The sequence below is a fragment of the Elephas maximus genome, chromosome 7 (assembly GCF_024166365.1).
Source record: "Elephas maximus indicus isolate mEleMax1 chromosome 7, mEleMax1 primary haplotype, whole genome shotgun sequence".
In the NCBI taxonomy this organism is placed as follows: Eukaryota; Metazoa; Chordata; class Mammalia; order Proboscidea; family Elephantidae; genus Elephas; species Elephas maximus.
The window spans coordinates 114,718,513-114,729,398 of record NC_064825.1 but is presented as its reverse complement, the minus strand read 5'-3'; the positions used below and the strand labels follow the sequence as shown (position 1 = coordinate 114,729,398).

The 10,886-nt window shown below is 35.6% G+C and overlaps 2 protein-coding genes across 2 annotated transcripts; one reads left to right on the top strand and one right to left on the bottom strand.

Moving 5' to 3' along the window:
* Nucleotides 1–933, bottom strand: LOC126080765 (olfactory receptor 8I2-like). Its single transcript, XM_049891940.1, has one exon. The coding sequence runs from the start codon at nucleotides 931–933 to the stop codon at nucleotides 1–3; it is 933 nt and encodes a 310-aa protein (XP_049747897.1).
* Nucleotides 934–9,665: 8,732 nt separating this feature from the next.
* LOC126080762 (olfactory receptor 8H1-like) lies at nucleotides 9,666–10,613 on the top strand. Its single transcript, XM_049891938.1, has one exon. It carries the CDS (start codon nucleotides 9,666–9,668, stop codon nucleotides 10,611–10,613), a length of 948 nt encoding a protein of 315 aa, XP_049747895.1.
* The last annotated feature ends 273 nt before the right edge of the window (nucleotides 10,614–10,886 follow it).

Here is a 10,886-nt window from a genome sequence, read left to right as displayed (position 1 = left end):
TCATGGAGATAGTTTTTTATGTATGACTCTCAAGACAGCGTTCTTCACATCCTTGTTCCTCAGACTATAGATCAGTGGATTCAGCAAGGGAATGACAATGGTATAGAATACAGATGCCACCTGTGCCTGAGTCAGGGAGGATGTGTTTTCTGGCTGTAAATACGTGAAAATCAAGGACCCGTAGAAAATGGTTACACCCATGAGGTGGGCTGCACAGGTGGAGAAGGCCTTCTGCCTGCCCGCTGCAGACTGGATCCTCAGGATGGCTGAGATGATGGCAATGTACGTGACTATGATGATCAGAAGAGGACTAAGGAGTGTGAACCCAGCTAAAACAAAAATCACCATTTCTGTACTGAAAGCATCTACACAGGACAGGGCCAAAAGGGCTGTGGTGTCACAGAAAAAATGGTTGATTCTGGAATCACAGAACGCCAAACTGCTTATCACACAAACAGATATCAAAGAATTTGTGAAGCCAATCACATAAGGCGTGGTTCCCAGCCAGTTGCACACTTTCTGGGACATAACCACTGAATAGAGTAAGGGATTGCAGATTGCTACATAGCGGTCATAGGCCATGGATCCCAGAAGAAAACACTCACTACACAACAGACCAACAAAAAAGTACATTTGGGCAAAGCAGCCAGCAAAAGAGATGGTTTTCTGGTCGGACTGGAAATTGACCAGAGCCTTGGGCGTCACGGTGGAGGAATAAAACACGTCAATGAGTGCCAGATTGCTAAGGAAAAAGTACATAGGAGTGTGAAGTTGAGGGTCCATTCTGATTAACATGATTAACCCAAGATTCCCCAAGACAGTGAACAGATAGATAAATAGAAATATCAGAAAAAGACTGACTTGAAGTTCAGGGTGGTTTGCGAATCCAGAGAAGATGAATAGGGCCACCTCAGTGAAATTGGACTCAGCCATTTATTTCGACTGAGGTCGGTCGTTGGTTTACCTGGTACGCAAGAACAATAAAAATCAGAGAAGGGTTCAGGTCTAAGGACCTAATAATCCCAGCTTAAAAAAAAAAAAAAAAAAATTTTTTTTTTTTTTTTTTTACTTAGACTCAAATAATGAGATATCACCATAAAGGCAAATATTTAATGATTTCAACGCAGTTAAGGATTTATGTGATTTTCATTTCTTACAACAATGAGCTCAAGCATAACAACAATTGTAAGGATGGCTCAGGACTGGGCAGTGTTTCGTTCTGTTGTGCATAGGGCCGCTATGAGTCGGAATGACTCAATGGCACCTAACAACAACAACAAACAGAATTGGCAGCCGCTGATTTAAAAAAAAAAAAAAAAATTCCAAGTTCAAAACTGTGTGGAATTGATAGCATCCCCCCTAAATTTCTCTCTGAAATGATTTAAAGGGATTTCTACTGTGTTATACCATCCTCTAGCCCAGTCTATTATTAAGCCTTAAATTGTGCACTTGTCGGTTTATCTACCGGAATTAATTATACTATTGGAAAATTAAATGCTCATTTGAAGAAAAGGCACTCCAAGATTTGTGGATTGAATGATGCTGTTGTGTGGCAAACTTATTTTTTTGTCACCTGAAAGCTACTTCGCAGTGTTTTTTAAAGAGCTGAATAAAAGCTTAGATGGTCAAAGTTTTGCAAGAGTTTGTAAAAAGAAAATAAAATTAGGAATATCTTGCTTATTTTACAAATGTATGCTTAAGTTATTCGTACTTTTCTTCTATTACTTTTTTTTTTTCTCTATTGGTTGGTTAAGATCAAATTAGGAACTTAATCTGTGATATATTGCCAATTATTTTGTTTGTGGGGGAACAGAAAAAAAGATTGCTATTGTTTCCAATATAAAGCATGTAATTATCTATGACATCAGGCAGTTGCCAATTCCTTGCCAAACATTGATATTCAAAAGTGGTAATAGAACAGTGGTAATAAAAAAAGCTACAAACAGTAAAATAAGTATGGTTTGCTATGTTTAAAAATATAAGGTGATCTAACATTAGAAGTAAATAAAAATATAGGATGATCGATCAATGAGACCCGTAGGGTCACTGTAAGTCAGAGTCCATGGAACGGCAAGTTTTTTTTTTTTTTTTTTGGTTTATCATTAGAAGTTAGATTGCTAATTCAATTGATGTAAATTTGTTATAAATACGATTGAAAGCTACCTGTGCAGTTAATTCCAGTTGGTTTCTGACCTATAACACACTACTTGAATAACTCAAAGGGATTTGATGTTATTTAAGCGTACTAAAACGTTCAGCTGCTAACTAAAGGTTGGCGATTGGAATTCACCAATTACTCCTTAGAAACGCTATGGGCAGTTCTACTCTGTCCTAAAGGATTGCTGTGAGTCAAACTTGACAGGACAGTAGTGGATTTGTTTTGTTTTGTTTTTGATTTAATCATTAAGTATCCACACATTTCTTTCTGTTTATCCATGTATTGATTTAGAAAGCATTTATTCAACGAAGGCATTTTTTCTTGCTTCTCCTTAGAGCCAGTTTTCTTAAGTCCTACTGGAAGATGCAGACAAGTAAAAAGGATACTTTTCATTACGGGAGATTCACACACACACACACACACGCACACGCAAGCACGAGTTTCAGATCGGACACACACACACAAAAAACCGTTGCAGTTGAGTCAATTCTGACTCATAGCGACCCTATAGGACAGGGTAGAACTGCCCCATAGGGCTTCCAAGGAGCACCTGGTGGATTCGAACTGCCGACCTTTTGGTTAGCAGCTATAGTTCTTAACCACTACACCACTGGGGTTTCCATCATCAATACAGCATGACAAATAATTTAATGAATAAATATACAAAGCGTTTTAGGAACAGTCACTGGAGAACGGTTAAGCTGTTTTAGAATTCAGAAGTGTTCCACACAGTAGAAGCTTTAGAAGGGAATATTTCTAGAAGAAAGGACAGAGAATTGGAAAACACTGAGGCTGAACAGTTCTCTTTATTTTTAGCAAATATGGATACATTTAAAATTGTTGAATCATAACCTGTGCATGGAATCTTAGAAAATGGAGAGATTAGAAGGGGAGATTAGTCCTCAAATATTCTCAAATGAAATATGTTTTATTTTTATAAGATAATAAAATTAGACTTACCCAGAATTCAGTCATCCAAAGAAAATCTCCTTCTCTCTCAACTATCTTCTTAATTTCCGGTTTATGATCAGACATTAAGAAAAGAAAATCACCGTTATTTTTTTGCATATATTTGCCTCATCTAATAATTCTGAATCTTACGAATTGTCTGTTTAATGATCTGTATCTGTTGTTTTTGTTGTTTAGTGCAGAGCTTTATTTCCTATATAATGGATGTATTTAGAATTTACATATATAATGGATATATATAGAATTTATTTTAAATATATTGGATCCCTATAAATACGATGTTGATGAAAAATACATAGGTGTTTATGGTCATAGTGCTGGGTATTGTTTCCTTCCATCGATAGGATAGAAAGAGAAAATGAATTAACTAAGATAATTATTTAAACTCTTTTTTCCCCCCCCCCAGCTCAAATCTAGATTTGTAAAAAAAAAAAAAAAGATTTGTAGTCAGGGTTAATTCTGTTCTTAGTGTATTTCTAAAGCAGTGTCATGACAATGAGTTTTCTACTGAAATCTAGTGTGTTAAACCGTCTTATACAGCATCTCTTCCTCAAACTCACAAACGCATCTCATAAAGGAATTGGACAATTAGCATCTTTCTTCTCTCGAGATTTGTATTTTAATTGTACCCCAAGGTCTTTCCTTAATTTGCTTGGAATACTTCTTCAATTGAAATATACAGAAATATATATTTCTTACTTTTATCTATTTCAGTGTAAATGGTTGCACACATATTTAAAAAAACTTAGAGGTTATCATTTTAAAAATCATGTTTATATCCAAATATGATGTTTAATTACTAGTGTATGAGAAATATTTTGAAGTTCTATAGGGATTTTTGTATGTTTGCATATTTGCCTCCAATTACACAGCACCTGCGCATATATTATCATCATCACCATTCATCATCATCATCAAAATTTCTAAACTTATGGAGTTCTTAGTATACGTCAAGCATAGTTTTAAGGAATGCAATTCATAATCTTATCTAATCTTATTACAGTGAGTGAAGTTGGCACTAATAAAATACCATTTTATTAATAAGTAAACTGAGTCAAACTCTCCTTTTTTTCATTTTATTATGTCTTAAGTGAAAGGTTACAGCCCAAATTAGCTTTCTTTTCAAAAACTTTGTACACAAATTGTTTAGGGACATTAGTTGCAATCCCAGCAATGTGTCAGCACTCTCCCCTTTTGCTTTCACCCTGGGTTCTCTGTATCCATTAGTCCAGTTTTCTTGTCCCTTCTTGCTTTCTCCTCTTTGCCTTTGGGCAGGTGTTTCCCATTTAGTCTAGTATACTTGATTGAACTAAGAAGCAAGTTCCTCACGTGTATTATTACTTTATAAGTCTGTCTAAACTTTGGTGGAATGGTGGATTAGGGAGTGCTTCAGTTCTGAGTTAGCAGGGGGTCCGGGGGCTGTAGTCTCAGGGGTTCCTCCAGTCTCTGTCAGACCAATAAGTTTGGTCTTTTTTTGTGGATGAGGGTTATTGTTTTACATTTTTCTCCCACTCTGTCCAGGACCTTCTATTGTGATCTCTGTGAGTGCCATCATTAGTGGTTGACGGGCACCATCTAAGTTCTTCTGGGCTCTGGCTGGTGGAGCTGTGGTTCAGGTGGTCCATTAGTCTTTTGGTCTATTATTTTCCTTGTGCCTTTGGTTTTATTTGGAGCCCTGGTGGTCCAGTGGTTAAAAGCTACAGCTACTAACCAAAAGATAAGATGACTGCTCGAAAGCTTTTAAGACCTCACGTGCTACTCACCAAATTAGGATGTTGAACATTTTCTTTATGACCTATGTTATGCCTGTTGACCTAGATGTCCTCTGACACCATGGTTCCCAGCCATCAGCCCCAGTTAACGGTCCTTCAAGGTGTTTGGAATATGTCTAGGAAGTCTGTAGGACATTGCCTTTGTCAAATTGTGCTGACTTTCCCCATATTTGTGTTGTCTTGTCTGCTATCTAGTTAGTGATTCTCTCTTGCCGCCCCTCCCCCCCTCTTAACTATCAGATTTTTTTTTTCTGCAAATAAACCTTTTCTTGGGTTTTTACAATAGTGGTTTGATACAATATTTGTCCTTTTGTGATTGATTTATTTTGCTTAGCATAATGCCTTCCAGATTCATCCGTATTGTGAGATGTTTGGTGGATTCATCGTTGTTCTTTATCATTGCATGATATTCCACTGCGTGTATGTACCATAGTTTGTTAGTCTGTTCATTTTTTGATGGACACTTAGATTGTTTCCATCTTTTTGTTACTGTGGATAATGCTACAATGAACATGGGTGTGCATGTGTCTATTAATGTGATGGCTCTTATTTCTCTAGAACATATTGCTAGGAGTAGGATTGCTGTATCATATGGTATTTCTATTTGTAGCTTTTTAAGGAGATGTCCTATTATTTTCCATAGTGGTTATACCATTTTACACTTCCTCCAGCACTGTATAAGAGTTCCAATTTCCCTGCAACCTCTGCAATATTTGTTATTTTCTGTTTTTTTTTAATTTGTGCCAGTTATATCGGAATCAGATGGTATCTCATTGTAGTTCTGATTTACATTCTTCTGATGGCTAATGATCGGGAACAAGTCCTCATGTGTCTGTTAACTTCTTGAGTGTCTTCTGTGGTCGAGCATCTATTCATATCTTTGCCCATTTTTCAATTGAGTTTTTTGTCTTTTTGTTGTTGCGGTGTTGAAGTATTCTATAGATTTTAGAGATTAGACTTTTTGTCAGATTTTTTTCCTAGTCTGTGAGTTATCTTTTTACTCTTTTGGTGAGGTCTTTTGATGAGCGTAAGTGTTAATTTTGAGGCGCTGCCAGTTATCTAATTTCTCTACTGGTGTTAGTGCATTGTTAGTTATGGTTTGTACACTTTTTATGCCATGTATTAGGGCCCCTAGTGTTGCCCTTATTTTTTCTTCCATGATCTTTATCTTTTTGAGTTTTATATTTAGGTTTTTGATCATTTCGAATTAGTTTTTGTGTGTGGTGTGAGGTATGGGTCCTTTATCATTTTTTTTTTTTTACAGATGGAAGAGTCAAACATTTTTAAGTAACCTTTCAAAAGCTATTTCTTAAGTATTAAAGTTCAGTTTAAACACAATTTTCTTGTTTTCAGATGCTATCTTAAGTATCCCCTTTTACTGTTCTTAAGCATTTAATATTATGACAATTATTTTATTACGGGGGTATGTATGAGGGGTATTGGGTTCTGAGATATTAATCACAAAGAGATTATTTAGTGGATATGCCCATCAACCCTTTTTTAAAGCATTGTCAAAAAAACAAGGCTCCAGGAATTAACTTGATACCAACTGAGATGTTCCAACAAATGGATGCAGCAATGGAAGTGCTCACTTGTCTATGCCAAGAAATTTGGAAGACAGCTACCTGGCCAACCATCTTGAAGAGATCCATATTTATGCCTATTCCAAAGAAAGGTGATCTAACCCAATGTGGAAATTATTGAACAATGCCATTAATATCACACACAAGTGAAATTATGTTGAAGATCATTCAAAAGGGGCTGCAGAAATACATGGATGTGATAGAAATGGAATATCCCACCATATACTAAATACTAAATTTATGATTATAAATTCACAAATGCCACTCCCTTAAAAGAAAACAAAACAAAAAAAACCTAAAGTCTTTAGACCCAGATAATTCAATGGTAATTTCTGTTAAACTTTTAAGGGAGAAACAATACAAATATTACACAAGTTCTTTCAGAAAAGAGAATAGGGGCAACTCTTCCAAAAATTGTTGTATGGGTCTAATATAAGCCTAACATCAAAATTTGAAATATACATTATGGGGAAAAAAAAAATGACCGACACGTCTTTAATGCTCATGTATTTAAAAATCTTTAATAAAAGAAAAGAAAATTTAATCCAGAAACACTAAAAATAATTATCATAATCAAGTGGGATTTATCTCAGATATATAGGATTGGGTAAATATTGAAAAATCAACCATATTAAAATAAGAATAAAGGAAAAGATGTTATCATATTGGATTCAGAAAAGATTCCTGAGATTTTTTTCATATTTCAATTTCTTTTCCTTTAAAATTAAGAAAGCTTTTGACCTGATCATATTTACAGTTTTTATGATATATTAACATATCTTAATAATTATTTTAAAAATAATTTATATTATAATAAATTAATACATTTTATGATATATTAATATTTTTCTGCTATAACACTGTAAAATGTTTACTAGTCTCAGCATCTTTTTTTTTTGTCCTTTCTTCTCTCATTTCTCTTTCTATAAACCAAAAGCCAATTACCTTAAAATGGTAATACAAGTTGCACGTATTTCTGTGCAGATGAATTAGGTAACACTGCCAAACCTGAATGGAGAACCCACGCCACGGTTTCCTTGTTATCCCTCAAAATGTCCCCCTGTCTGCTGCTGAATACTCCTGGAGAGAATTTATCTACAGAGTACCAGTCAATGCATGACACATGAAATTGTGTGTTTTGTAGAAGACTAATCTAACATAGCCCAAGGGGTATTATTAGTGTTTCGTGATAAAATGAGGGCAACATACTGAATATATAGGATAATTGATACACTATGTAAGTAGACATATAAGTAAACATTTTAAACACAAAGAAAAATTATTGGAAGAAAATACATCAAAATATTAAAAACAGTTTTGAATGAGCTTCATTTTCTTTGAATTTTGTTGTATACTCTGCTTTTTCTAATAAGCAATGCTTTACTCCTATGATAGTATCATACTTAAAAGTATAAAAAGAATTCATTGTAAAGAACGTACTATCCTACCATTGGTAGTCAACTACTTGGCCTTTGAGTTACAGAGTAATTAAGCATTTTTCTAAAAAGAGTTTATCTAACATTCTAGTAAAAAATGTGGAGGATCACAAAGGAAGACTAAATCATCATGGTTCTCATTATGTCTCTTCTAAAGGAGTAGGCAACAATCTGTTACAAGCCTAGTGTGAATATATTAGTCCTTGAGTTTTTATCTTTGGAAAGGTGCCAAGCAATGTCCCTTGGAAATTAGTCCCCAAGGATGATGGAATGTTGCATTCTCAGCAACTCCCAGTATATGAAGTGCCGCGGAATTATTAGGGTGAGAGGCAAGGGATAGTTAGCTCTGCTTAAGTTCATAGTCTCTCGCAGGTATTTTTTAGAGATATAACTTCCTCTCAAATTTTGCATTTGACAAGGAACTGAACAAAATTCAAAGATTGATTTACCTCAGGAAAAAAAATGCATGCACAGAAATGTAAAAATTATGCATTTAAAAGGAAAACAGTATTATATCACAGAAATTTTCATCTCCTTGAAGGCTTTATTTTATTTTACTTTATTTTTTTGAAGAATACTTTGAGCTTGACAAAATTCCAGACAGGTAATATTGGAAGAAGAAAATTTTCACCACGTTTGGCTCACTGTAAGTATTATTCTCAAAATTAGAGGGTTTTAGGTCAGATCATGAAGACTGGTGGTACAGTGGTTATACGCTCGGCTGCTAATCAAATCGTCAGCAGTTCAAATCCACCAAGTCCATCCGTGGGACAAAGACGTGGCAGTCTGCTTCCGGTAAAGACCTACAGCCTGGGAAACCCTGTGGGGCACGTGGTACTCTGTCCTACAGGGTCACAATGAGTCGGAGTCAACTCCACGGCAACGGGTTTTGGTTTCGTTTAGGTCAGATCAAATAAAATGGAGACATCTGCATATGCCTTACCATAAGTGACGCTAGGGTTTGTGGAAACAGACTTATGGAGCTGGTGGAATCAGCTGCATATGAGCAGTTGTTCATATTTTGGAACTATAACTTTCAGAAGGAATTTTATTTTCAATAGTCAAGAAAACAAAATGTCTTCTGCAAATGAATATTCTGTGGTCTCCAATTTTAATACATCACAGTAAAGACTCCAAAGGTTGAAGTTTCTGATCTGTCTGTTGTATTAAATGATATTGAAAGCAAAAGGACAGTAAATGATGGTTTAAAACTTTGTTTCTATCACTGCTTACTACACATTTAGAATTTTTCTTCAGGTTGCCGAAATTAATTATAATTAAGAACATAGTGTATGAGCATGCTTTTTGTAGTAAACCTAACATGGTAGAATCACAGAGCCAACATTTACTCGCTTTTACTTTGGATAAATTACTTAAACTTCTGTGCCAATTTTCTTATCAAAAAATGAGAGTAATAATAACACCTAGGGCATGATATTTTCATGGAGATTAAATGTGTTAGGAAAGGGGAGCCTTGAGAACACTGGTCATTTCATGCTAATTACATATGTTACTTTCTGATTATATAACATTCCAATGTCCTTTTACGCCCATATTTACATATAGCAATGCAATTAAGATTCTGTTCAGTCATATTTTGTAATCTACTCTGTATTACCAATGTATAGAAACACAAAACTGTTCTTTTTTTTTTAATGCCAGATCATTCATCCAAACAAAAACCTGTTTGAAGTAACTGATGCTAAGTATTAATTTAATCTTCTACAGTTTAGAGAAGTTGCATACTATGAGTAGAAGTAATAACACAAACATGTCTGACTTCATCCTCATGGGACTGACAGACTCTGAAGAGATCCGGCTGGTCCTCTTTACTCTATTTCTCCTGATATACCTGGTTACTGTGCTGGGGAATACAGGGATGATACTAATAATCCACCTGGATCTCCAGCTTCACACCCCCATGTATTTTTTCCTCAGTCATCTGTCATTCCTTGACCTCAGCTACTCGACGGTCATTACTCCTAAAACCTTAGAGAACCTACTGACTTCGACCAAGGATATTTCATTCAGGGGCTGTTTCACCCAGATGTATTTTTTTGTCTTCTTGGGTGCCACAGAATGTTTTCTTCTGTCTTCTATGGCCTACGATCGCTACGTAGCTATCTGCAATCCTCTACGATACCCAGTTATTATGTCCACGACACTCTGCCGCTCCCTCATCACTGCATCCTATGTGACTGGCTTCATTGACTCTTTTGTCAATGTCCTTTGCATGAACACATTGCGTTTCTGTGACTCCAATGTAATCCGTCACTTTTTCTGTGACACACCCCCAATTTTAGCCCTGTCCTGCACTGATACACATGGTACTGAGATCATGATACTCATTTTTGCTGGCTCTACCTTAATGGTGTCTCTTATCACAATCTCTGTGTCCTATGCATCCATTCTCTCCACTATCCTGAAAATCAATTCCACTTCAGGAAAGCGAAAAGCCTTCTCTACCTGTGCCTCCCACCTCCTGGGTGTCACCATCTTCTATGGTACCATGATTTTTACTTATTTAAAGCCAAGTAAGTCCTACTCCTTGGGAAAGGACCAAGTGGCCTCTGTTTTTTATACGATTGTGATCCCCATGCTGAATCCACTCATTTATAGTCTCAGGAACAAAGAAGTGAAAAATGCTCTCATTAGAGTTATACAGAAGAGAGAGAGCACAAGGCATGTAAGATGACAGTGATGTTCCCTATTTAATCTCATGTTTTCTTTCTTTCCTACTAGGTATTTCCTTGGTCTTTCTCTCTAATAACAATTTCATCTTTCAATTGGCCTCTATTTCTGTTGAACTATTTTTTACTTGACTGTATACGATCTTGGACATCTCTAGCCATATATATATTTTTTTTTTTTAGAAATCTATAGAGTAATTGGAAGCCAGGAAATATGAGTTGAGCTTGTGGTTTAAATACATATGCCTTTAAGGAAAATTAATGTGCAAAATAAGAAA

Coding starts and splice junctions, on each gene's coding strand:
- LOC126080762 (XM_049891938.1), top strand. CDS start 9,666: ATGAGTAGAAGTAATAACACAAACATGTCTGACTTCATCCTCATGGGA.
- LOC126080765 (XM_049891940.1), bottom strand. CDS start 933: ATGGCTGAGTCCAATTTCACTGAGGTGGCCCTATTCATCTTCTCTGGA.